We start from the raw sequence: 27,353 nt of genomic DNA on the forward strand, positions 1-27,353 counted from the left end.
TCATTTTCTCTACGTGTTTTCCATCCCAGGGAAGCTCTTGGAGAATATTTAGATGGGAAGAAGGAGAGTGAGGAAGATCAAAGCAGGAGCTACAAACAGAAAGAAGAAAGCAGACTGGTAGGAAATGGGGTGTAAATGGGTCCCACCAGTCCAGTAGGACCCAGACGGAGGCCTCACTCTTTTTGTGCCGGCCCTGTGATGCGTCAATGCCAAGCTCCGCCCCTCCCACCCTCTCCCCTCCCTCTTCCCCTCTCTTCTGTCTCGGTTCCCAGACTTTAAGACTGTCTCACGGCCCAGCTTCTCCACGGTGTCTTCCGCAAAGCAGGTCGAACTCTTTGAAGTCACACACGGAACTGTTCTCGTCTGTACTGTTCATTTATTTCACTATAAACAAGTTTCTGCTTTGTTTGACTTTCCAAATGTGTGTGCATGTGGTGTCCCCAGTGGAACAGTTAGGTTCTAGATGAGCCTCTTTGTGGCTGTGGAATAGGGCCAAACTTGTACCCAGTGAACACTAAAAGAAAGTCTTTGATCGCTCTCCCATGGCGATGACAGGGCTCCTGAAACAGGTAATGAAGGACTTGAAGCAAGAGGTGCAGGAGGGATAAACAGTAGTTCAAAGCAGGGAGCACCAACTGGCACAGTGCCACGTTTAATTTATTAATTGCATGGAAAAGAGCTCACCCAGCCGGCCTGGTCAGGGAAGGTTCTAAGGAGAAGGTAGGATTGGAGCTGGGTCTTAGAAAGATAGATGGGATTTCTAAAAGTGGGGAGGAGAAGAGATCATTTCTGGAATTGAAATGCAGTTACTGGGAGAAAATATTCAAATTATTGAAATATTATTATGGAGCCTCATTTCAGTTTAGTCGCTCAGTTGTGTCTGAATATAGAGCCTAGAGATATCTAGAAACAACTGAATTACCTGGACTGTCCTGGGTCAAAGATAAGATGTTTTGTTGTAGTGGAAAGAATATGGAACTGTTATGGGTTTTTGTTCTGGAGCTGTTGAAACTGTGAAGTAAATATAACATCATCCCTTTGTACTTAGGGTACTTCATCTAAAGGTGGGTGATCTCTGAGCATTTCTGTGTAGAATAAAAGGAATATTGTATATAATCCTGAAAATACTGTTTTAGTTGATACTGATATAATCTTGAAAATACTGTTCATCCTGAGCACTCTAAAAGTTGAATGTAAAACCAGGGAGAGAATATTGTTTTTATTAGCAGCTTTTCTATGTTGCTTTCACTTAGGACTTAAATCATGAAGAGTGTTAGTGTTGAGTAGGAAATGGCAACCCACTCCAGTGTTCTTGCCTGGAAAATTCCATGATGAGAGGAACCTGGCAGGGCCTTGACCATGAGGTCTCAAAAGAGTTGGGTACGACTGAGCACGTGCATGTTGGCACTGAGGAGTATAAAGAACACTTATACATTTCAGTTTATAAAGAAAATGCTACCTTTTTCAATATCAAGGTATTAACAACTAGTTCTTCTCCAAGACCTGGGCAGGAGGGGCCACTGCCCGTGACCCTGTACCTTATCACTAATTTTTTAATGGTAATTCTTTTTGTTTCCTGTTTAATGTTGGTCAATTCCAAGTTTATAAAGATATTCTTTCATGCTTTGTTTTTCGACACTTCATTGTTCAACTGTTTATTTACATTTGGTCTATAATCTGTCTGGAATCCATTTTTTGGTGTGTGGTGTAAAAGTAGGGCCCCAGGTTCATTGTTTTCTAAATCGATCTTTAATTAACCCAGCACCATTTAAAGAGATCATTCTTTCCCCTCTGCATTGCAATGCACCTTTGTTGCAAACGAGGTGATCATACACGTGTGTTTGTTTCTAGATTCTCTGTTCTGTTGGTCAGTTGTCCATCTTTGTGCCACTTCCACACTATTTTAATCACTGTAGCCAAATGGCAGCCCTTGATACCCTAGGGTAAGTCCTCCAGCTTTGTGATTCTTCAGAGTTGTCTTGGCTGTTCTTGACCCTTTGTATTTCCTCATAAATTTTAGAATTATTTTCTCAATTTCCACCAGAAAACCTGCTGGGATTTTAATTGAGATCAGGTTGAAAGTACAGGTCAATTTGGGAAAGAATTAATATCTTACCAATATAGATTTGCAACCCATGAGTATAAAATTTCCCTTCTTTTGCATATAAGTATTCTTTAATATAACTTAGCAGTGTTTTGCCTGGAGAATTCCATGGACAGAGGAGCCTGGTGGGCTGCTGTCCATGGGGTCGCACAGAGTTGAACACGACTGAAGCGATTTAGCATGCATGGAGAAGGCAATGGCAAGCCACTCTAGTACTCTTGCCTGGAGAATCCCATGGATGGAGGAGCCTGGTAGGCTGCAGTCCGTGGGGTCGCTAGGGGTCGGACACGACTGAGCGACTTCACTTTCACTTTTCACTTTCACACATTGGAGAAGGAAATGGCAACCCACTCCAGTGTTCTTGCCTGGAGAATCCCAGGGACGGGGGAGCCTGGTGGGCTTCCGTCTATGGGGTCACACAGAGTCGGACACGGCTGAAGTGACACAGCAGCAGCAGCATGCATTGGAGAAGGAAATGGCAACCCACTCCAGTATTCTTGCCTGCAGAATCCCAGGTACAGAAGAGCCTGTGGGTTGCCATCTATGGGGTCGCGCAGAGTCAGACACGACTGAAGCGACTTAGCAGCAGCAGCAATGTTTTACACTTTTTGTTGAGGTTTAATTGTTTGTCCTTGATATGTAAAAGTATAATTGGTTTTGACATATTGACCTGATAGTCAGCAGCCTGGTCAAATTCACTTGTTAATTCTCATAGTTAACCTGTGGGTTCTTTTTTAACATATATCATCTGAAAATGACAGTTTTATCTTTTCCTGTTCAGTTTTGGTACTTAAAAACTCGTTTTTCTTGCTTGGTTGCACTAGATATGCTTCTAGCCCATTGAATAAAAATGGTAATGAGAAGAGTCCTCCTGTGTCCTGTTCTGGCTTTCCTCCAGTTGCGCCCCCTCAAGTAGACTTGCCTCAAGTTTATTCAGAGCCCAAGTGCTCCCGTTAGATCACTGTCTGTCACAGAACTCCAAATTCCCCTGGGTTCTGAGCCCACTTTCAAGGCCTGCATCAGCCGCTTCCTAGGTTTTGTTCTGCTCAGGGATGGCCAAAGCGTTTAATAGAGCTCCCATGTGTGGTCTGAGAAATTAACGTGCCAGCGTCTGATGCCCTTCATGGTGCAGGATGTGGAGCTAGGAGTATGAAGAGAATGGCCTGGGCTCCAGGCTGGTGGCCAGGGGCTGGGCTCTAGGCTGGGGGCTGATAATGTCTCCCCCTTAGCCACCAAGTTCTGAGTTGAGCTCCGAGTCGTAGTATGAATTCAAACCAGGACTTCTGTTATGAAGGTGCCAGAGTAGGAAGACAGAATGTGTTTGATGGCTTATTACACTGAATTATAATTTTTAAATATTTAGATATATGATATGTGGACCTTCATTTAAACTCTTACCCTGGGCCTCAAAAATGTTAGGGTGTGTCTGTTAATCTGTTGGTGACAACAACATTTTCAGTTTTACTTTGGGTCTTAAATACTTGATTCAGATATTTCTGATGTTCACATTATCTGAGTAGAAAATAGAAAATTGCTCAAAACTACAGGAAAGTCGATGTGTTTAAAACCATTTGGCATGAGTGATAAGGCTGGAGCTGTTTGAAAAAAGTCTGAAGGACCCTGGAGATCTGGTTTAAAGTTCAGTTATGTATTCATTAAAACCACATTTCAAAATTTCCATAGAAGAGAGAGATGAAATAGAGTCTCTGATCATTTCAGTGACTCCCTGGAGGAGAGAAATTTATAGGTTCCTCATTCAGAAATGATCTGAGAATTGGAAAATTTTTAAGTTCCAGAACAGACTTGGAAAAACTCAGACATAACCTGAGGATACCTGAAATTTTTGTTGAGAAGGATGTATTATCTTGAAATCAAGACATCACCAAAAGGTCAGGAGTGAAGACGCTGAGTATGAACTTTACAAAGCGGAATGTAGAAGTGGGGTGCCAGTGGCAGAACTCCCGAGCCTTTAAGGGAGGGCTAGTGCAGTCAGTTACAGAAGTCTCCCGTGTTAGAACACCTCCAGCCAAAGGTCCCACATACATTAGCTTAAACAAGATAGAAGCTTATTTCTCTGGTTCATGTAATAGCTCAGAGTGGACATAGTCCAGGGCTGATATGGGGGTTCCTCGAGGTTGGGAACCTCAGCTCCTCCTCCTTCCTTAGATTGCCTTTGTCTGCTGACTATGACTCACTTAGCATCACATGCCAGCCTGGGAGATAGAGAAAAAGGGGGCAGGGGAGGGCGCAGCTTTCCCCTTCAAGGCACCATTCAGAAGTGGCAAGTGCACTGCTGCTCATGTGCATTCTAGCTGCAAGGAATGTTGGGAGGTGTATATTTTTGGAGAGGTCAAATGCCCAGCTAAAATGGGTGTTCTGTTATTAAGAGGAGAGGGGGGACATGGACATTGCAGGACAACAATTATTATTATATATCTCACCTCCCCAACTGAGATTCTTAGAAAGCATCCTGGCAGTGTCAATCACTCAGAGGCCTGTTGGAGAAAATGCCAAGATGTGCCCAAAGCTCATGCCCTCGTACTAGTGGGCTGGTCCCTTCTCTAGCGAGACTAAACTGAAGTACATTCAGAAGTGCAGAATGCATCTAGATCGTAAGCTGTAACAGCGCATCATGAGTGTCCTGATGGAAATGGGTTGCTAAGTAGCTTCTACTCTTAAAAGTCATCAGTTCGGTTCAGTTCAGTTCAGTAGCTCAGTTGTGTTCAACTCTCCGCGACCCCATGAATCACAGCACTCCAGGCCTCCCTGTCCATCACCAACTCCCGGAGTTCACTCAAACTCATGTCCATCGAGCTGGTGATGCCATCCAGCCATCTCATTCTCTGTCGTCCCTGTCTCCTCCCGCCCCCAATCCCTCCCAGCATCAGGCAGCTTTTAATTCCTGCTTGGTTGGATCACACAGCTACAGATAGTTGTGCAAGTGTTTCTGGCTTTATAAATTCTTCTTTGGTTTCAGAAACTGGCTAAACTGCTGCTCTGTGGCACTGAGTTGGTGACAAATATCCAGGTAGCTGCAGATATCAGAGAGATCCACAGGCGAGTCGAGGAAGAGGAGATCAAGCGTCAGAGGTGAGGAACCTCCCAGGCTCTGCAGCCTGGGGGATGTGAAGTGTCTCTTCTCTGGCTCCCCAAATTCTCCCCGTTCTTTACCAAACCTGGCCTAGAAGGATCTGCTTCTTGCCCCTTTTGAGTCCTCCTTCCCTCCACTCCTCCCTCCCTCTCCCCTTCCCTCATTGCTTCCCTCCTCCTTCAAGTGTTACCTTTCTAATGTGTTCCAAGCCCGGTGGATACAAAGAGGAGTGGATATGGCCTCTGCTCTTGATGTTCGTAGTCTGGTTGAGATAGGTGTGCAACCTCCATCCCACCATGATTTGTGTTAAAATAAAGGGAATGGTTACCCACTCCAGTATTCTTGCCTGGAGAATTCCATGGACAGAGGAGCTTGGTGGGCTACAGTTCATGAGATCATAAAGAGTCAGACATGACTGAGCGACTAGCACACGTTACAAAGGTATGTATGGGCTTCCCATGTGGTGCAGTGGTAAAGAATCCACCTCCCGATATAGGAGACACTAGAGATGTGGGTTTGATCCCTGGGTCAGGAAGATCCCCTGGAGTAGGATATGACACCCGACTCCAGTATTCTTGCCTGGAGAATCCCATGGACTGAGGCGCCTACCAGGCTACAATCTTTGGGGTCACAAAGAATCAGACACACCTGAGCACACACACTACATTACATGAAAAAGTTATGTATAAGAGTTATGGAAACATGTATAAGGTGACCTTTAATTTTCCCTGGAGAGATTAGAGAAAACTTTCCAGGCAAAGTGATACTTGAGGTAGGCTGTAAGGGATGAATAGGAGTTGGAGGAATCAAGGAGTGGGCATATTAGGATCAACTTGTACAGAGGCATGAGCTTGTATGTTGCTTGGGAATGGCATGAAAGTGAGGGATGTATAGGGGTGGTGGAAGAGAAGGATGAGGTTGAGAAGGTAGATTAAGCTGTTCTCGGTTTAAATTAATCATAAAAACCAGACCCATGAAGGCTGTGTACAAATGTAGCAGCATGTTAATGGTAAGACTGGAAGTATAGAGGGTCAGCGGGATGATGGAAACTCTTCTGTGGCCAGCCCTCAGCTCCAGGCCTCAGCAGGTGGGCAGTGGGCACACCCACCTCCCAGGGTTCAGCTTCCTTGACAGGGAAGCAGGAGTAAGCTTAGCAGGATTCAGCTTCCTTGGTTTGCACTCAGAGGACTGATCAGGATCAGAGGTCCTCAAATAAACTCTTCTTTGGCTTGTTCTTCAATGAATTCCTTACCTATAGTCCAATTACAAAAGCAGCCCTGGGGGCCATCTTGCTTCTCTCAGCAGGTACATAAACAGTGCGATTTTAACAACAACATTTTCATTGGTTCTACATAAGTTCAGTTCAGGTCAGTCACTCAGTCGTGTCCAACTCTTTGTGACCCCATGGACTGCAGCACTCCAGGCCTCCCTGTCAATCACCAACTCCCGGAGTTTACCCAAACTCATGTCCATTGAGTCGGTGATGCCATCCAACCATCTCATCCTCTGTCGTCCCCTTCTCCTCCTGCCTTCAATCTTTCCCAGCATCAGGGTCTTTTCCAATGAGTCAGCTCTTTGCATCAGGTGGCCAAAGTATTGGAGTAGTTCTCCCCATTGGCAACTTTACCACTGTCACTAAGATATCATTTATTCTTTTTTTTTATATTTGTTTATTCATTTATTTAGTTTTGGTTGTGTTGGGTCTTCGTGGCTACAAGAGGGCTCTCTCTCGTGATGAGCAGGGGCTACTCTCCACTGCGGGGCACTGCCTTCTCCCTGCAGTGGATTCTCTTGTTGGGGAGTGCAGGCTCTAGGCACGCGGGCTTCAGCAGTTGCGACTCACGGGCTTAGTTGTTTCACGTCATGTGGGATCTTCTCAGACCAGAGGTCAAACCTGTGTCTTCTGTGTTGGCAGGCAGATTCTTTACCACTTCCCTGAGCCACCAGGGAAGCCTGATGTAATCTATTCTTGAAATTTCCCACTGCCTGTCATGGCCTGGGGACTGAACTGGCTGATCTGCAGCAGGGGCGACTGTGGAAAGGCCCTGAGGGCCCCATTGAGGAGTCGGGCTTCTCCTGCAGCCCCTGAGGAGAAATGGAAGGTCATGGGTAGCGGTTACAAGATAAATGTGGGTTTTGGAAATGTCACCCGACAACTGTTACTCATGTTTTTGGGGAAAAAAAAGTTAATGGAATGATAAGATGTCCTCCGTGCCCTAACTTGGAAGGTGGGAAGGAGAGAGGGGATCACGAGATAGTTACGTTGTGATTCTTTTCATTAAGGGAGTTTGCATTCTTATTTGGAGACAATCTCATAGAAGAACCGGTTACTGAAGTTGGGAGAGTGCTGCAGGCATGTGTCCTGGCCCCTGTTCTCAGAAGGGGCCTCACATCTCAGCCCTAATGCCTCCTTCTGTCCAATCCCATCCTCGGTGTGCTCCATCACACGGTTTCTTTGGCATTCTTGGAGTTCTGGGAGACCACTCCTATTTTTCATTGCTAATGGTGATATTTTCCTTTTTGTATGTTCCACTAGTCATTTATTGATAATTTGGAAGGGGAATGGCCATGACAGTTAAAGTCATGTCAATGACAAAAGATAATAATAGGAGTGCCATTTGTTAAGTGCCTACTGTGCTGGGAATCATCATATTTAATCCTGACAACAGTCACAAGAAGGTAGGTGTTTCCGCCCTCTCTATTCTACAGCTGAGAAAAATGGGGCCTGCAGAAGTTAAGCAATTTGCCTAAAGTTGAGAGCCAGTAGCAAAATCAGTATTTGAACACAAGCTATGGGACCTGTGACCAAGTGCTTAACTACCAAGTCACCGTCTTACTCAGAGGATATGACCAGTTGACTCTCGAACCATGTGTGTGTTTGTACAGCTTTAATGGTGATCCATTTTTGTCCTGGGTCACTTTTTTAATTTGGCCTGTTATTTACAGTCAAGCTTTAAACTAAAAGAAGATTTCTTAGAGCCTGGTTTGGTTTGCAGTGGTTCTACCTGGAGGCAGGCAGGGCTTGGTACCCTGGCCTGTTTTCCAGATCCTAGAGAACCGCCTATGCTCTTGGAAGGCAGCCTCCAGAGCTGGTTTGTTTATATACTTGCAGACTTGAAAAGCTGGAGAACGAGGTCAAGACCAGCCAGGACAAATTTGATGAGATCACCATCAAGTGGGAGGAGGGCAAGCAGCGGAGAATCCCTCAGGAGCTGTGGGCAATGCTCAATGCCCAGCAGGTGCACTGCGCAGGGTTGATCGAAGATAAGAACAAGCTGATCAGCGAGTTACAGCAGGCAAGAGCCTGGCCCTGGGTCCCGCACAGGGGATGGAGCTGGGGGAATGTGTGCTTTTCCTGAATGGAGAAAGGCAGAGGCCTTACTTCATTACCAAGAACATGGTACAGCTTGGGCAAAACACTAAAAATATTTTTAATCAAAGTATGGTTGAATTACTATGTTGTGTTAATTACGGCTATACAGCAAAGTGACTCAGTTATACATAGATATATATTCTTTTTCATATTCTTTTCCATTACAGTTTATCACAGGATATTGAATATAGTTCCTGTGCTCTACAGTAGGACCTTGTTGTTTCAGGCTATACACTTTAAAAAAAAAAAAAGATTATTGTTTTAAAAAAAGTGTATATTTTTTGTTTGGCTGTGTCAGTTGGGACACACAGGCTGTTTAGTTGTGGTGTGCAAGCTTAGTTGCTTGGTAGCATGTGGGATCGAACCAGTGTCTCCTGCCTTGCAAGGTGAATTCTTGGCCATTGGACCAACAGGGAAGTCCCTCAGGCAATATCCTTTTAACCAGAAGAAAAAGTTCTGTAGTCATTTTAGAATCATTGGCTGCCTGAGAGAAAGATGTCCTGTTGTAGTAAATGCCATTTCAGGCTTTCTGTGCTTAGTTAAGGAATGGAACAGTCTGCAGTAGATGTGTGCCCATGTTAGAACATGGACATTCGTTACTCAGCAGGAGCCATCCAGGTTTTCTGGGAGCCTGCAGGGAGATTTGCAGCAAGTAGTCCTCTTGGGGTTTGATCCTGGGCTTCTCATTGAGGCTTTGCCCTGAGGCGAGCCCATGGGCTCCAAACACCCGTCCTTCCCCCTGGATAGGCGAGGAAGAAGCCTATCCAGCACATTCCCTTTGTGCAGCTGTATTTTCTAGTGTGTGAGCTGATGGGAGGGGTCTGAGGGTGGTCTGGGGGTAGGGGGCTGGCAGCCTCTGACTTCTGTCTCAGTTGGTGACCAACCTTTGATATACTTTTCTCTAGGAGTTAAAAATAAAAGATGACCAGTACGTGAAGGATTTGAAGAAACAGTCAGATGACATCTGCCTGCTCCTGGAGAGGATGGAAGAGCAGGTGAAGAATGTGATGAAAATGTTTCGCCAGGAGCTCCAAAATATCGAGGTAATGGTGTGTGAGAGCTGCCCCCTGCCCTGGGAGGAGGCCCCTGGCTGAAGGCCCTGGGAGGACACCCCTGGCTGGAGGCCCTGGGAGGAGGCCTCTGGCAGGAGGCCCTGGGAGGAGGCGGGCTTGTCCTAACCACCCAGGGAGGGCCCTAGACTGCTGTCATTTCTCCGTCTCACTGCTCTCATTGAGGTCTCTGCTCTAGGGTTTCATTCATTTGCTTATTCATACGTTCCCTCCTCCAACAAATATGCAAGTGTCTACTAAATGGCAAGCGCTGTACCAGGGGCTGGGGTGACAACCAGGGACAAAGTCCTGGATGGGACCTGTATTCTAGCAGAGGCAGCTACACAATAGATAGATAGATTACTATGTATGTAATTTGACAGGCAGTGATAAGCACTTGGGTAGAGGAGAGGTAGTGATAAGATAAAACAGGGTAAAGTAAGAGGAGTAGAGGAGGGAGGTCAGTGTTCCAGAATATCAGGCATTTGTGAGCCACTTATCCGACCTATTTATGACAGTCAGGGATGTGGGGAGGGGAAAGGGGCGTGCCAAACAGGATCCAGGAGCCTGTACTCTGGACTGGCCTGAAATGTTAAGGACTGACATCCAGACAGGCCTTTCCAAATATGGAAGAGAGCCAAGAGGTGGGGGCCTCTCTCTTTGGATTAGCACAGACTCATCTCTGCATTCCCATACACCCCACCACCCCTTGTTCTGTGAGCTCCATGCTGTCTTTGTTTGCTTCATGGAAACCCCAGACACTGCAATGCTCCCACTCGAGTCCCAGTGGAATACATGCCAGGGTTGGCCCTGGCCGTTCCCCACTGGACATGGGGCGGCTGGCATACTTCCTCTCACAATCCTTGTGAAGCATAGGCTTTGCAGCACTCCCCATGCAGCTCCTTCCACGGTGCTTTGGGTGCTTGAAACCTGACAAGTCTGCATTTGGGTTCGACTTTGTGTGGGTGGAGATGTGCTGCTGCTGCTGCTCTCTGAGCGCTCTTTGATGCTGTGGGACCTGCCTGATTAAAGCAGACACAAGAGCCCTTTTTCCTTCTGGTCGCAGAGAGCATTTGAGGTGGAGAGACAGGAGCTGCTGACCAGCAATAAGAAGAAATGGGAGCGGGCTTTACAGGCTCACAACGCTAAAGAGGTCAGGGAGTGGCCGGGGAGGGAGGCGGAGTGGGTGTCAGTGGTGATCCGTAGAGTCTGGGGTGACTCCTGCTGAGGCTGAATTTGCTAGCTTTTTGTACCTTGGGGAAGACTGCTGTAGCCGCACATCCTGACTGCGACTGCCAGCTCGGCAGCAGGGCCTGGGGATGGCCCCCTCTTGTGGTGGCTGTGGTTGGTACCATGTGTGTAGTCCTCTGTGGTTTCACTGGTCCTGCTTCTCTGTCCTTTGTTTCCTGGGTATCTCCCCAAGCCATGGGTATTTGTGGCCCAAGAAACTGTTTTAAGACGCATTCTAAAGGGTGTGAGCTTATCAATTTATTTCAGAGACATAAAGAACAAAGAAATAATATGAGCAAAATCCATTAGATTTTTTTCTTAGAAATACGAATGTCTGATGGCAGGGTCTGCACTCCTTTTAGAGTCTATAGAGTCAGGACCCTGTTAAGCAATGCAAGCCGTGGCCTTCGAGTTCAAAGCCTTGGAGCACAGGGGTTCTGAGGGCGGAGAGACTCCCTTCAGAGTTCGAACAGGGATGGGGCCCGTCCTTCCCTTTGTCTCCCTGTGCCTTTAGCTGGAATATCTGATGAACCGCATCAAGAAAGTGGAGGACTATGAGAAACAGCTCAACAAGCAGAGGATCTGGGACTGCGAAGAGTACAACACGATCAAGATCAAGCTGGAGCAGGACGTGCAGGTGTGACTTGTTTCTCTGCCAGGGTGTCTGGGCGGTTTGGCAGACGGAGTACCAGTGAATATCTCATCCTTAGCAACCACCCATAATATTCTAGAGCTAGTCCATCCAACTGATACTTACTTGTTATCTGCTCTCAGTGATCATATCTGAAGGAGCTTATTTACAAGAAACATGTGGAGGAATTCTTTCTGTAATAAACCAGTGGAAAACTGCCAAGATGCTGAAGGGGTCTGGAAACCATGGCATGTGAGGGATCATTGACAGAATTGTGCATTTTTGCCGGGTGGAGGGAAAATATCTCTGCTGCTAAGTCACTTCAGTCGTGTCTGACTCTGTGTGACCCCATAGACGGCAGCCCACCAGGCTCCCCCATCCCTGGGATTTTCCAGGCAAGAACACTGGAGTGGGTTGCCATTTCCTTCTCCAATGCTGAAAAGTGAAAAGTGAAAGTGAAGTCGCTTAGTTGTATCCGAGTAGTAGTGACACCATGGACTGCAGCCTACCAGGCTCCTCCGTCCATCTCTAGAGCCAGGTAATGGTAGGGTGGCCACCATGCGATGGGTGCCTACCATACTGCGGCCACTTAACACACAGTTTCCCTAATCCTTACAGTAACTCGAAGGGGAGAAATCAGTAGTGTCATTTTATATGCCATGAAATTGAGGCTCAGAGACAAGGATGTTTATTTATCTGGTAAATGGTAAGCCCTGGATTCAAACCAAGTTCTGTATGCCTTGGTAACCTCTGTCCTTCCCAGTATTCCAAACCTCCTGATACTGGTTGAACATAGCAGTCAGGCAGATTCTGACTCACCATCAGAAAGAACTGCCTCATAGTTGGAACTGTCTAACACAGAAAAGGGTCATCCCACAGAACAAAGAGTCCTTTTATGTCATGTAAGTGTTCAGAGGCTGAATGACTGTGTCTGTCTTCAGTGTAGAAGGATTCCTGCAGTGGGAAGGGGGTTAGATTTTCTGGTTTCTAAAGTCCAAACCTAGGATTCTGTGTTTCAACATTGGTTAAAAAAAATTATCCCTAATTATATTTAGATGTAACATAGTTGCATCTTAACATTCAAGCATGTTCTGTTTTTTTCAGTCTTTATCTAGAAAAACATGTTAAAGTTTTTCCACATAGCCTTTGGTAGAATTTCAGTTCTCAACTCCTCTTGTAGCTTTCTATAATGAGATTAAATTAAGAAACCCTATTAGGGAATGTTCCCTGGTGGTCCAGTGGTTAGGACTCAGCGCTTTCACTGCCGTGGCCCCAGGCATTTAAAAAAAAAAAATCCTATTAGACTACAAATATTTTTCCAGTCTTGAGAATTTTCTTGAGCCTTTCTTAATATTAATGTCAGGGAGCTGAGAGTTACTGACAAGGAACAGTAGACTTTTGTAAAAAAGCAGCATGGTTTCTCTGGGCTGTACACATTACACTGTTAATGAAAATAGTCATTAAGTCAAGGTTTCTGAAATTATCTTGGTTCTGTGATCATTTACATGATAGCAGTACATACTGGTCTCTAACAGTGAAATAATGGAACCTCATATTCTTTTTTATTGTTTTTTGCGGTAAAGACCTTTAATAGAAGATCTACCCTCTTAGCAAAATTTTAAGTATACAGTGCAGTATTGTTAATCATGAGCTCTTGGTTGTTCATTTCCAGGACTTATTAATCTTGCACAGATGAAACTTTGTAACACTTTGACTAGTACCTCCTCATCTTCCCCTCCTCCAGCCCTTGACAGCCCCTCATTGCAAATTCTACTCTCTGCTTCTTTTTAATTATTTTAGATCTCACATGTAAGTGAGATCATGCAGTATTTGTCTTTCTGAATCTGGCTTATTTCACTTATTTCACATAATGTCGTGCATGTCCATTTCTGTTGTTGCAAATGGCAGGATTTACTTTTTTAAAGGCTGAATAATATGCCATTTTATGTATATAGTGTTAGTTGCTCAGTCGTGTCCAACTCTTTGCGACCCCATGGACTGTAGCTCCTCTGTCCAAAGAGATTCTCCAGGCAAGAATACTGGAGTCAGTAGCCATTCCCTTCTCTGGGGAAATCTTCCCAGCTCAACTTCGAACCTCAGTCTCCTACATTGCAGGTGAATTCTTTACTGTCTGAGCCATCAGGGAACCTTTTAAAAATCCATCAGTCCATCATCAGATATTTAGATTGTTTCTATATCTTGACTGAAGTGAATAATGCTGCAATGAACGTGAGAGTACAGATACCTCTTTGAGTTCCAGATTTCAAATTTTCAGGTTACATATTAATATTCCCTGATCAAATAGTAACCCTATTTTTAATTTTTTGAGAAACTGCCATATTGTTTCGATAGTGGCTGTACCAGTTTGCATTCCTGCTAAGTGTAGAAGGATTCTCTTTTCTCCAGATCCTTGCCAATGCTTGCTGTCCTTTGTTTTTTGGTAATAGCCATCCTAATAGGTGTGAAGTGATACCTCTTTGTGGTTCTGATTTGCCGTTCCCTGATGATTAGTGATGTTGAGCATCTTTTCATGTGCCCATTAGTCATCTTCATGTCGTCTTTGGAGATATGTCTGTTCAGGTTCTTTCCCCACTTCCTAACTGAGTAACTTATTGCTGTTGAGTTGTAGGCTTGGAACCTCATGTCCTTAATCCGATGTTCAAATGCTTGAATGAAGTCAAGAAGTTATTGAAGGACATGAATGAAGGCAAGAAGGAAATGGGACATGAGGAGATTGTTAAGAAATAAGACTAGGGAGGTGAGGGGCAGAGAGGCAGGTAGCCCAGGAGACCTGGCTTTCTGGGCTCACGCTGTCTGGATCGACTGGTGGTGAGGTGTGGGTATTTGGAAGGCAGACAGATGGAGGCTCTCAGAGTGGGAACCTTTGTGCAGTTCATCAGTGTAACAGTTCTTCCCCGTGTCAGAATGACTATACTGTACCACATTTTACCCTTGAACTGAGAAAAGGTAGTTGAATCATGGATTACCCACACTGCAATATGTGGAATATTTTAGTAGACTGAACTTTATCGTAGTGCCTCTGAGCGGTAGTCACTAGATAGTAAAGTCAGATAGCATCAATTTTTGTCAGAAAGATACGGCATGCGGCTCACTTCCTGACACTAATTCTTTGCACTGTATCATTTCTAAAATATGGAACTAATTTTTTTTTTTGCAAACCCCCAAAACATAGAAGATCCAGTACATATAGGTTTGGCTTGATAGGTACAAGAAGTAAAAATAAGAAGGTATACTTTTCAGTTCTTACTGCTAGAAAGGTCGTATTAACAACGAACAAAGAGAAACCTATAAACATTATGTACTCAACAATTTAACCACTGATACCCACCACCCCAAAATAAAAGTGCTAGGAACACTTAGTTCTTGATATAGGAAGCAACTTTTATTTTTAGGCCTTACGTACTCATTTAAAATTGGAAAATAGTTTAGTACAACTTTAATGCCAGAATATTAATCGCAAAAATTAAATACAAGTTATTTACTTAAAAAGTATTGTGAACTTACCTGGTGCAAAGCATAAAAACAAATAAGATAGTTTCCGTCCTCTAGGAGTTTACAATCGTTTGAGTTAGAAAGCAAGATCATGAATAGTATAAGTAGTTTAAGAGAGTGAGTGAGGGCTTCCTTGGTGGCTCACTGGATAAGAATGCCACTGCAGGAGACATGAGTTCAGTCCCTGGTCCGGGAAGATCCTACACACCAAGGAGCAACTAACTCCACGAGCCACAATTATTGAGCCTGTGCTCTTGAGCCCGAGAGCCACAACTATTGAAGCCTGAGTGTCCTAGAGCCCTCGCTCAGCAACAGGAGAAGCCCACAGCGCAGTTAGAGAGCAGCCCCCACTCTCTGGAACTAGAGAAAAGCCCATGCAGCAGCAAAGACCCAGGTAGGTCAAAAACAAACAGATAAAAAAAAAAAAGAAAAGTTCATATTCATGGTCAATGGCCACAAAGGCCTTTTTTTTTTTTTTTTTGAAGAGTGGGTGACAGGGGAGAAAAGGGTAAGCAAGAGTTTGGAATGTGGAGTCTACAGTTCCTCACGGAATCCCTGGGGCCCCCTCCACACCCACATGTTGAGATCAGTGCTAAAGAGGCCCAGTGGTGTCTTTAGAATCAGCCAAGAAGGCCAGAGGGAAAGGCTGTACTAAATTTCTGTTTTGCTGGGGCGACGTTGGCTACCAGTGTCAGCCTGGGGCAGGAGTTGGCTTCAGAAAGGAGCTCTCTTGCTCCTCCTACTGCTCCAGGAGAAAGAGGAGAAGAGGGGGTGATCCACACCCACAGTCCCTGGAACACAGGGATTTTGTTGACTGGTTAAATTATAATCTTTATAAATGATTCCTCCAAACTAATTCAATTATCCAAAGATATTTTTACAAAGCTATATCCTGTGTTCTTATAGACTAATGGCAAAACATCATTAGTCTATAGGAACACAGGATATAGCTTTGTAAAAATATCTTTGGATAATTGAATAATAAGCACGGACATTTCTCCAGGCAAGAATATTGGAGTGGGTAGCTATTCCCTTCTCCAGGGTATCTTCCCTGACCCAGGGATCCAACCTGGGTCTCCCATATTACAGGCAGATTCTTTACTATCTGAGCCACCAGGAAAGCCCCAGTTCCCTAAGAATATTAACAAAAAGCAAGAGTAGATATTTTCAACAAGAGGAAATAAAATTGGCTAATAAATATTCAACTGCATGCACAAGCAAAAGACTGTAAATTAAAACAATTCAGTGACAGATTATTATTATTATTATATATATTTTTGCCCATAAAACTGACTTAGATTTAAGGTCTGTTTTTAGGTCACATCCACTGACTGGTTAGGTGAGTTGGTTAGTGTGTGGTGCTAATAAGTTCTTTCAGGTCACAAAGAAAAAGACATTGCCTAATCACATTTGTTCAGAGTTTTGTAAACTGTATTCAACTAGGTGAAATATTGACGATGGTTTCACAAAACCAACAACAAAATAATGGTGCCAGTGCTATTTTTTTCCTTTGAAGATGTATTGTGTAGGAAAAATAGAGTCTATTTACATAATGATTATTATATAATAATCTGCCTTTCAGAATGAAATTCACAGGAGAATTCATATGGTAGGGCTCACATTTGTAATGTACGTGCTCTTCCTGTGTTATAAATATAAAAATTGTTCTATGGCCCAGTGAGTTTGAAAAATGCTGTCTTAGTGACAGGGGCTCATTGCAAAGGAGGTCCATGGACATGGTTAGAGCAGACACCCAGATGCTAAGGGTCATGGGACTCCCCAGTGCCTCGATCCCAGCAAAGCCTGGAGGTTGCTCATGATCGTCCGAAATCCAGAGCAGCTCTGGAGACCCTCCTTCTTTGTGAGTGTTCACACTCTCTCAGATTGTCACCATCCAACAAAGAAACTTTTCTCTTGGACTTCTGTGCCAGCCATGCTGAACAGTGGCCTCCCCAGTGTCCAGGGCTGGCCCCATTTGAAGCAGCAGAGATGGTTATGTGGGAATCAATTTACTGAGAACCGTTGAACCTGACTTCTGAGAATCTACTGTAAGAAAGTAAAATACTCCCAATATTTTACATGCAGTACTTCCCACCATTATTTTATAATATTGAAGATTATCAAAGTAACATAAATGTATTTGTACATGTATAAATGTATATACTGTAAGGAAATAATAAAACATCATGGTATATGATAACTATTTCACATATGGTAAATTATAATATAAAAATATTATGCACCATTGTGTGATTGGTGGATCAGTCTTGTCCTTTGACGACCCTATGGACTGTCGCCTGCCAGGCTCCTCTGTCCATGGGGATTCTCTAGGCAAGAATACTGGAGTGGGTTGCCATGCTCTCCTTCAGGGAATCTTCTCAACCCAGGGATCGAACCCAGATCTCCCACATTGCAGGCAGATTCTTTACCATCTGAGCCATTGTCCAGACCATTAATTTGCTTCTAATGATAAATTTTCTAAGAATTCAGGTAGAAACACTTGTTCCTAAGGTTCCTCCAATATGACTTCAGAACAAATGACTAGGGACCTACAGGCGTAATAAATTGTACCAGGACCAATTAGAATTATTTTTTTAAACTTTAGATTCTTGAGCAACAGCTTCAGCAAATGAAAGCAACTTATCAGCTAAACCAAGAGAAGTTAGAGTACAACTTCCAGGTGCTGAAGAAGAGAGATGAAGAAAGCACAGTGATTAAGTCCCAGCAGAAGAGGAAGATCAACCGGTAAGCTCACATGCAGAGTGTCTTTCTTCTGGGCCTTTCTGTACTGCAAAGAGTATGGGTATGTACTCTTTTGTAAGAGTAGAAATTGTTAGAAGTATAACTAATACTTAGGGCTTCCCAGGTGGTGCTAGTGGTAAAGAACCTGCCTGTCAAAGCAGGAGGTGATAAGAGACATGGGTTCGATCCTGGGGTCGGAAAGATCCCCTGGAAGAGGGCATGGCAACCCACTTCAGTATTCTTGCCTGGAGTATCCCCATGGACAGAGGAGCCTGGTAGGTTACAGTCCATGGGGTCACAAGAGTTAGGTACAGTGAAAGCGACTTAGCATGCATGCATAACTAATTCTTATTAAAAGAGTTTTTTTTTTTTTCTTTTGAAAACAGGATACATTCAACCAGTTCTGTCCTCCTGACCCCATAGGCAGTTTACAGCAAAAAGAAAAGAGTTTACAGCAAAAAGTCTGTCTCCCATCCATCTTTTGTCTGGGTCCTCTGTCCCACCTCTGGATTCATTTCTTTTGCTTTTTCCAAAATTTCCTTATGCACATACAATCAAACACAAAGTCTCATGCCTGTCTGCTTTGACACAACTAATAGCATCCTATACACATTGTTCTGTATCTTCAAGATGTTTCCATACCAGTTCATAGAGAATGTTCACATTATTGCTTAAGCTGTCTTGTATTCCACTGCATGGATATGCTAGGATTTACTCAGCCAGGCCCATGCTGCTGTGCATTTTGTTGACTTCTAAACTCTTGCTGTTGCAATAATGCCAACATAAGTATTAGGTTGGTCAAAAAGACCGTTTGGGTTCTTCCATGACATCTTACAGAAAAACCCAAATGAACTTTTTTTTTTGGCCAACCCAGTACTTATGTCAGTGTGTTACTTTGAGTGTGTGCAGAGCTATCTGGAGAATAAATCTCAACTTGTAATTAAAGAAGCAGTACATGTGCATTATACAAAATTAGAAAATACCTCAAGTGAAAGTAAGATAAAAACTTAGGTGCTCAGTCTTGTCTAACTCTTTTCAACCTTACCATCTGTAGCCCACCAAGCTCCTCTGTCCATGGAATTATCCCAGCAAGAATGCTGGAGTGGGTTTCCATTTGTTTCTCAAGGGTGTCTTCCCAACCCAGGGATCAAATTCACATCTACCATGGCTCCTGCATTGGCAGGCAGATTCTTTACCACTGAGCCACCAGGGAAGCCAAGATAAAGACATAAAAATACCATATTCTTACTATCAGAGATTAAGTATATTTCTTTCCGTCTCTCTATTAATATATAGATATGACATCATACTGCAACTCTTTTGTAATCTCTTTTTAAGAAGTCAATAACCTCCACCTTTTCATTTCAGGAAATTTTATTTCATCTAAATATCTGGATCGCATTCATATTACCCCAGTTGTCCCAAGACAGTGGTAAAGAACCCACCTGCCAATGCAGGAGACCCTAAGAGACTGTGGGTTTGATCCCTGGGTCCAGAAGATGCCCTGGAGAAGGAAATGGCAACCCAGTCCGGTTTTCTTGTCTGGAAAATTTCATGGACAGAGAAGCCTGGCAGGCTACAGTCTATGGGACTGCAAAGAGTCGGACGCGACTGAGCGACTTAGCACGTAGAGTCCTTTACAGTGAAAAGTGTTAGCCGCTCAGTCGTGTCCGACTCTTTGCAGTCCCATAGACTGTAGTCTTCCAGGTTCCTCTGTCCATGGGATTGCCCAGACAAGACTACTAGAGAGGGTTGCTGTTCCCTTCTCCAGGGCATCTTCCTGACCCATGGATTGAACTCAGGTCTCCTGCATTGCAGGCAGATTCTTTACCACTGAGGAGCTGATCTAAACTAGTACCTCATCTAGATCCAGGCATTTGCATCACGTTGTTAAATTAAGTTCCTTAAGTCTCTCTGATCTGTGAGATTCCCCCACCCCTCCACCTGCCAACCTCCTTTTTACATGATACTTATTGTATCCTCTTCTCTTGATGGATGTGTGTGAGAGTGTGGTGGGGGTGAAACCAGTTAATCATCCAAAAGTCTAGGTCATTTATCTTATAGAATGTCTCCTTTTTTGGATGTGAAAATAGGAATGATCAGTGTTTGTGTATGGGGGACTTCTGATTTGTTTTTAAAGTTTTTTTTTTTATGTGAACCATTTTTAAAGTCTTTATTGAGTTTATTACAATATTGCTTGCATTTTAGGTTTTTGTTTCTTTTTTGGCCTCTAGGCATGTGGGATCTTAGCTTCCTGAGCAGGGATTGAACCCACCTTCCCTGCACTGGAAGGTGAAGTCTTAACCACTAGACTGCCAGGGAAGTCCCCAGGGATCTTCTGACAATTTCAGAATAATGCTTGACAGGGAAAATTTTATTTTTAGAATTTTTAAACTGAAACTATGTCAGTCCTCAAACCTTCCTGTTCCTGTGTTAGTGGGGCTACTGTTCAGTAGCGTGAAGTCTGAAGTCTGGTCTGGGTTCTGAAAGCCATGCCTGTCTTATTTCATGTGACAGATTTCCAGTTCCAGAACTCCTATTAGCAGTGAGCTGGGCATTGGTGGCCTGCATGCGTTTGTCATGATGTGGCATGTCTCTCCTAGTGCTGGAACCTTTGACCAACCCCCTCTCCTGCCAACCAGGTTCCCCTGGTCCCGGGTGTGAGGCTCTTCGGTAGCCCTCTTCACACAGTTCTGTAATTCACGTTTGTCTTTGTCTCTGGCTGCACTGACAGTGCTATGTGCTCAGACATATCTTGTATTCATCTTGGTACTCCAACATATCCTTGGCACGAAAGAGACCCTTCATGCTTGATGAGTGAGTGAATGAGTTAGTGGACTCGTTATAGTATCAGCTCTTTCAGGGTGGGGCATGTGTATATCACAGGCTTGTGGCGCAGTATGTTTTTCCTTTCTGTTTTCATTGTTTCGGAAGTTGAGGGAGGTTATTTCAATCTGTGAATCAGCATTAAATGTGGCCTCTGACAAGTGCTGTGTTGAGGACAGTTCAGTCACACTCTTGAATAAGAGGCAACCTCTTGGCGGGTTTGAGGTTCTGGATAGTTTCAAATGCATTTAGTTCTGGATGATTCCATTACTGCCTATTGCTTTCCTTTCCTCAATCACAGTTGTAGCTGTGTTTGGGAAAATATTTGGGAGGGTTTCCTGCACCTTCCACAAGCCTGAGCCTCGGTTTTATAGAACTGAGTGGAGTAGATAGCAGATGGACGGAACATACACTGCAGCCTTAGTTCAGTGGTAGACTAACTTTTTTTCCCCCTTCTTCAACTCAGCCTGCATGATGTACTTAACAATCTGAGATCAAAATATAGCAAGCAGGTCAAGCAATTTCAGGACGAGAACCAGTCCCTAACCTCAGACTACAAACGCCTTGTGTTGCAATTCAAGGAGCTTCAGAAAGCCATGAGGTATTTCAGGGATGTGGGTCCCAAGGCACATGCCCGAGGAGGGGATTGTGGGAGGTGAGCTGGTAGTGACAGTGATCCCGTCAGCGTGTGGTGTCACCCGCTTTGGGAGCTGGGCCAGGGCACCAGAGAACCTTTTGTGCTGTCTCTCCTGTCTCTTTACTTGCATGTCGCCTGCCTTGTTTTCATGGGTGAGAATCCCTGGCTCAGAGATGGGTCTGGGTCCAGGGTTTCCCCCAGCTCTGCCTCAATTCTTGCCCTACTGCTAGCTGGGGGTGCCTGTGGGGGATTGGTCCAGCCCTGGTGTCAGCTGCCCACCATCAGTAACTCTCCTTCCTAGGCATTTTGCTCTCATTGATGACAAGCAGTTTCGGGAGATTTGGCTGATGAATGAAGAGGAGGTGAAGGACCTGATAAACAGAGCCTTTGATGTAGACAGAATCATCAATACCCATCATCTAGGGCTCCCCTGGATGGCACCCAACTTCTGGTTCCTAAAGAACGTGGGGCCGATTTCTCAGCAGCAGCAGAAGTCTGCCACACAGATCTTAGAGGAAGTCCTGATGGAAGCAGGTGACTGGAACAGAGTCAGAACGTCTGCAGGCTGGAGTGGAGGGGCCTCTGAGAACATGTATTGCCACCAGCAATCTGGTGTCTTGCACTTTTCAAAATCTTTTCATGTGTATTATCTCATTTTACCTTTTGATTAAGTGGTAAAATCTGGGTAGTACCGTGATTTTTAGTACTGTTTTCAGACAAGGAATGTATAGCTTTAAACTTAACATTTGTAAATTTTAGTGAAGAGAAAATTTGGCTCTTGCCATCAGCTGCTCTTGCTGATGTTATTCTTCTGTGAAGCGGCTGCTTTCCCTACATTTTCATTGATTGTTTCTAAACTGCTGCAGGGTTGGAAACCACAGAATGGATGTGTTAGATCAATCTCTAAAATAAGAACAAATAGGTTCCTGGTCAGGGTTGGATTTTGAGTGTGACATTTCCAGGTAGATAAAATTGGGAAGAGTGAGGCATATTACAGGCTGGCCAGGAGTGGCAGAATTCTCAAGATAGTCTCTTATATCAGCCCCAACCCTCCGAATTTTTTTTCCCCTCAACATAATAGGTTTTCATCAACTAAAGTGACTAGTGCCTGAAGAGGCCTTTGAAGGTATACATTTTCAAGGAAAGTGGTTTGACTGTCCCTCAAACTGAACCAAGCAAAGGAATCTCCTTCTCTTTCTTTCTCTCTCTTCTATGTCCCTTTGCAGGAGAGGGGGGGGCAGACGAGGACAACTTGGAATCAGAGTCTTACCTGGACCTGCCGAAGCAAGTTTCAGCAAGAACGACCCGCAAGATCTTGATGCTCCTGTGTGACGAGTCGGTGAGGTTGGTGGGAGGCTCTGCAACTTTCTGTCCTTGCTTCTGGAACGCCGCCTTGGACGACACTGGACGGGCCAGAGGTGGCCTGGAGGCAGGAGTGGACCTGCCCACAGGATGGTGCTGTTGCGGGGGGACCCCTCCCCTCCAGGCTTCATGGGGTTGCTGAAAAGCTGTCGTGCTCCAGAGCTGGCCTGGCTGGCCAAGGGGTCCTCCCATCATGGGTCAGCAAGGCGGGTCCGTGCCAGCAAGGGACTCCTGCTAATTCATTTTTTTAAAAAATGTTAAAATATGCTCATCTGCAAGAGAAAGGGTCCCAGTCTTGCCCCCTTGCATGCATCTGACAGTAGGGTGGCCAACCTATGGTGGCCTTTCTCTGGGAGCTGAGTTTGCAATTACTCTGGGGGTATTAGGCCTTGGATGTCTTCACTCATGTTAGAAAACCCACTGGAATTGGTGTAACGATCTCGTTGGAGCTGGTTCAGCTAGAAGTCCAATTGTACCCAAACAGAATGGCTGTTTACTTAGGTCTTCGTTTCTGAGATGGGAAAGAAGTGGTACAAAGATTGGCAGGCGCCAGTCCACTTGGGGCAGTTCTTGGGCACGAGGGGAGTCTCCCGCCACTGAGGGCAGCTTTGCTGAAGGAGGAAGTTGACCGACACTCTGCTCTGTCCGCCGGCTTGCTGCCTGCAGCCTCCTGTCCGAGGAGCCCTCCCCCAGGCGTTGTTCCCACTCCGGGGGTGCACCCAGTCTTCTCCCCTCTCAGCCCCAGTTGACGGATGCTGGGTTCTGTTCCGGTGTCTCCGTCTCTCTCCAGCCTTCCTCCCCTCCAGATCAGCACCTACTGCTGTGTCCTGGAGATGTCTGGGGACTCTTGTTCAGTCTCTCAGTTGTGTCCGACTCTTTGCGACCCCACGGACCGCAGCATGCCAGGCTTCCCTGTCCTTCACCATCTCCCAGAGCTTGCTCAAATTCGTGTCCATTGAGTCTGAGGACTAGCATTTGAGTGAAGTGACACGGGCAGGAGGGAATGGGACTGGATCAGGTCTGGACTGTGGTGGGGAGCTCAGGTGTTTGCCCCTGTGGCCTGTGGGTGAGGTGAGTCAGCGCCTTCTGAGCACACCTCAGTCCATCATGAGGACTGGCTTCGTCCCTGAGAAGGACTCTTAGGCGTCCCGGGAAGGCTTTCCTCTGGAATGCCGGGCAGCTGCCCGACGTTTCTGCCCTGCGGTTCTTCCTGCTCTGCGGAGTCGTCCCTGGTGCGTTGCCTGGAGGGGGACGGGCTGTAGGACTTGTCCTGAACCTAGTCTCCTACTGGAGATGTCGTCTCCCTTCTCCTCAGGGTTTCCTCATAGAGAGCAAGTTGCTGAGCCTACTCCTGCCCCTGGAGAAGAACGAGTGTTACTTGCTGAGGCTGGACGCCATCTTCTCGGTGAGTGCCCCCCAGGCTGAGTGGGTGGGGGGTTCCAGTGTAACACAGCCCCCTGGGTTTTCAGCACTGCCTCAGCCCTGGAGTAGCTGCTGGACTCCTGGGGCTTCCCCAGCTCACTGTAATATCCTTCCCTTTGCCTACTCTCCATGCCAAGAATTGGCCTCAGGGTTGTGTCGGTGACTCCCATCCCACCCCTTCCTCTGCCAGCCCCTCTCTCGTGGCCCAGCTCTCAGCCGTGGTTCGCCCCTTCACCCCTAAACTCAGAGGCGTGTTCAGCCCCTTTTAGCATGCTCCTGCACACCAGGCCTGTATGGAGCTGTTCTGAGCGTTGTTTCTCTGTTCTGATGTGCGTGTCCACACTCACTGTGCTTTCCGGTGTTGAAAGGCCTGTTCTCTGGGCCACGGTAGGGGCCAGGGAGGCTGAGGGGAGCCAGCCCCTGCTCTTAGGAGCTGAGGGACTTCTTAATATGGTGTTTGAAGCAGTCATTCTATTTTTTCCTCAGGCCCTTGGAATTGAAAATGAGGATGACTTGTATAAACTGGTTAACTTCTTCCTCAAATACCAAACTCATCATTCACCTTCCAGCCAGGTAAGGTGAAGTATAATAATAAAAAAAAGAGAGAGCATTAAAAATTCTCCTGGAATCCCCCAGAGGGCACTGCCACCTTTGAATAATACTTGTGATTCAGAAAGATCCCCCGGAGAAGGGAATGGCAGCCTACTCCAGTATTCTTGCCTGGAGAATCCTATGGACAGAGGAGCCTAGTGGGCTGCAGACCATGGGGTTGCAAAGAGTTGGACATGACTGAGCAACTAGCACTTTCACACTCGGGAGAAATAGTGGGGATTTTGAATCAAAGCTGATTTTAGCACTTCCCTTGGCGTTGTTACTTTTTGCATTTGTAAAGGGAAGGCTAGCTAGCCATCAGATCCTGTTCTTACATTGAGGCCTAAGGGGTCTTTTCCAGGACCTTCCTTCAAAGCCAGGCCTCAGCCATGTGAGACCTGGGCTCACCAAATTCTGAATATTTTGATTCATAACACTTTCTTGCAAAGCAAGGCCCATTTTTAATAACTATCTTGATCGTAATTGACTATTTTGAGGAAGTCATCATGTTACAAATTTGTAAAATTTTAATATTAATATAAAAATTTAAAACATGAATTAAAAAAGATTTTTAGTATTTTTAGTGTCACAGTGAGTATGAGTATCCTGATATGCTTCCAGAAAGAGTTGGCTGAGGGGACATAAGAAAAAATAAGGACAAACTGGCTGCGTCAAAAAAAAAGTTCTGTAGATCAAAAATCGAAATAAGCAATGTTAAGATATAGATGACAGGAGGGGGAAATATTTTTAATTCATATCACAGATGAGGGCTAATTTCAGTATATAAAGAACTCTCATAAACCAATAAGAAAAACATCCACAACTCAGTGGAACAGACAAGGGATGTGAACAAATACCTTGCAGAAGAGACATACAAATAACTTTAAAGCATATGAAAATATAATCAGGCTTTCTTATATTTATGGAAATGCAAATTAAAAAGTGCTCAAATTCAATTTTCACTTGTCAGGTTGGCAAAAATCCATAAATTTGATAACAGATAGTGATGGCTGAGGTTTGGGAAACAGGCATGCTCATAGTTTACTGGTGTGAGTGTAAATTGTTGCAGCCTCTGTGGCAGACAGCTTGGCAGGATCAACTATAAGACTGTATAGTATACTTTAGTCTGTGCTCCTCTTCTAAGATTTTATCCTATTGATGTACTCAATACAGTGAAATAATGTGTTTATCATAGCTTATTCATCACAGCTTTGTTTGAAATGACAGAAGATTGGAAATGATCCCGATTTCCATCATTAAAGAATTGATTAATGTATGCTGCATCTACACAATGGAATACTATGCAGCTGTAAAAAAGAACAATGAAGTTCTTTAGGTATTTATGTGAAAACCTCTCTAAGGTTTGTTGGTATGTGAAACTCTACTGTGTACATAGTAGAGTATCATTCATGTAAAAATGGGAAGGAAAAGTGAAAGTGTGTGTGCTTATATGGATATATATTTCTTTGGAAGGATATATAAGAAACTGATAATGTTGGTTTACTGGTGAGAAGTAAACTGAATGAACTGTACAGCAGGAGTTAGAAGGACTTTTTAAAATTAAAAGATTAAAATTTAATTTGTACTATGAATCAAGAGGATATTTATATCATGTAAGCTTTATACATATCAATAAAATGTATTGAACACCTGTGAACTGGATACCAGACTAGAACGTTATCACTGGTGTGTGTGTGTGTGTGTGTTTAATTTGGTTGTACTGCCCAGCATGCATGATCTTAGTTCCCCAGCTAGGGATGAACTCAGGCCCCTGCAGTGAAAGTGCTGAGTCCTAACCACTAGACCACCAGGGAACTCCCCCATTGTCACGGTTATGAAGCTCCCTGTTTGCCTCTTCCTGGTCCCATCTTCCTTCTTCTTCACCCTTTCCCTTCATTATCTCTTTGTGTGAATGTCGGCATCTTTCTTTTCCAGAACTTCTGCGACTTTCTGTAAACGTTTTCTCCATTTCCCTCTTTCCAGCCGTCGTCATGCATTCACGCTTGCATGCCTCCAGCCACAGTTGCGCTTGCACCTTTGTCCACACTGGTTCCTGGCATCTGTGTCCCCACTACAGGAGCCACTGGATCTCAGAGCAGAGAAGGAGGGGCGCCTTGTGGATGGGAAGTCGCAGGAGAAGGAGCCCCCTCCTTCTCCCAAGCTCATCCACCCCAACGATGTTCTGAAGATTCTGGAGGCCTTTGTCATGGGTCTGAGGAAGCCCAGGTGGGCTGTGGTGCTGGAGGGTTTGCCTGAGAAGTGGGGGGCAGCTGGATGTGATGGGGGCCCAGCAGATACCAGGGAGGGGAGAAGAGGCTGCTAAGCCAGAACTTGGGGAAGTGAGTAGAAGGATGTCCAGAAGGAGGGCGGGAGGAATCCATGGACATTGTAATGAAAGAAATAGATACAGAAGAGATTTGCATGTTTTTATTCATCATTTATTTAAAGAACATCTCTTGGGGGCTGCTGTGTATAGGCCCTTTGGGGAGAATACGTTGTGATCAGAACAGTGGTCAAGGCACATGGAGGTGTCAGGCTGCTCAGAGGGGAAGTGGTCACCTTCATCTGAGAGGGTTTTAGGAGAAGATGGCAGCAGAACTGGGTTTTCCTTGGTGGACAGAGTTGAGGGGAAGGGCATTTCAGGATGTCACAGTGCAGGGAAAGCCCTGCTTCAAGAATCATGACGGAGTGGTACGACTGGAGTGTCAAGGGTCTGGGGAGTGGGACCAGCTTGGGTAGAGGAGCCAGGCTGGATCTTGAGAGCCTTATCCAAATTCCCCAA

The 27,353-nt window shown here is 45.0% G+C and overlaps 1 protein-coding gene across 2 annotated transcripts in view; it reads left to right on the forward strand.

Annotated features, from left to right (window-relative positions):
- DRC1 (dynein regulatory complex subunit 1) overlaps positions 1 to 27,353 on the forward strand; it is a 32,755-nt gene that overhangs the window by 2,928 nt on the left and 2,474 nt on the right. The window contains exons 2-14 of one of the 2 annotated variants that reach the window (XM_055399350.2): positions 30 to 117; positions 5,082 to 5,194; positions 8,308 to 8,491; positions 9,474 to 9,611; positions 10,684 to 10,770; positions 11,362 to 11,484; positions 17,597 to 17,736; positions 21,026 to 21,160; positions 21,498 to 21,730; positions 22,423 to 22,535; positions 23,874 to 23,963; positions 24,467 to 24,553; positions 26,649 to 26,797. In XM_055399350.2, the coding sequence (XP_055255325.2) occupies positions 30 to 117; positions 5,082 to 5,194; positions 8,308 to 8,491; positions 9,474 to 9,611; positions 10,684 to 10,770; positions 11,362 to 11,484; positions 17,597 to 17,736; positions 21,026 to 21,160; positions 21,498 to 21,730; positions 22,423 to 22,535; positions 23,874 to 23,963; positions 24,467 to 24,553; positions 26,649 to 26,797 (1,680 nt within the window). The remainder of the gene's footprint in view (positions 1 to 29; positions 118 to 5,081; positions 5,195 to 8,307; positions 8,492 to 9,473; positions 9,612 to 10,683; positions 10,771 to 11,361; positions 11,485 to 17,596; positions 17,737 to 21,025; positions 21,161 to 21,497; positions 21,731 to 22,422; positions 22,536 to 23,873; positions 23,964 to 24,466; positions 24,554 to 26,648; positions 26,798 to 27,353) is intronic. The other variant, XM_055399351.2, reaches the window with a different exon arrangement.

This window comes from Moschus berezovskii, chromosome 11 (genome assembly GCF_049115385.1).
Source record: "Moschus berezovskii isolate FMDL1 chromosome 11, NW_MosBer_1.0, whole genome shotgun sequence".
Taxonomy (NCBI): Eukaryota; Metazoa; Chordata; class Mammalia; order Artiodactyla; family Moschidae; genus Moschus; species Moschus berezovskii.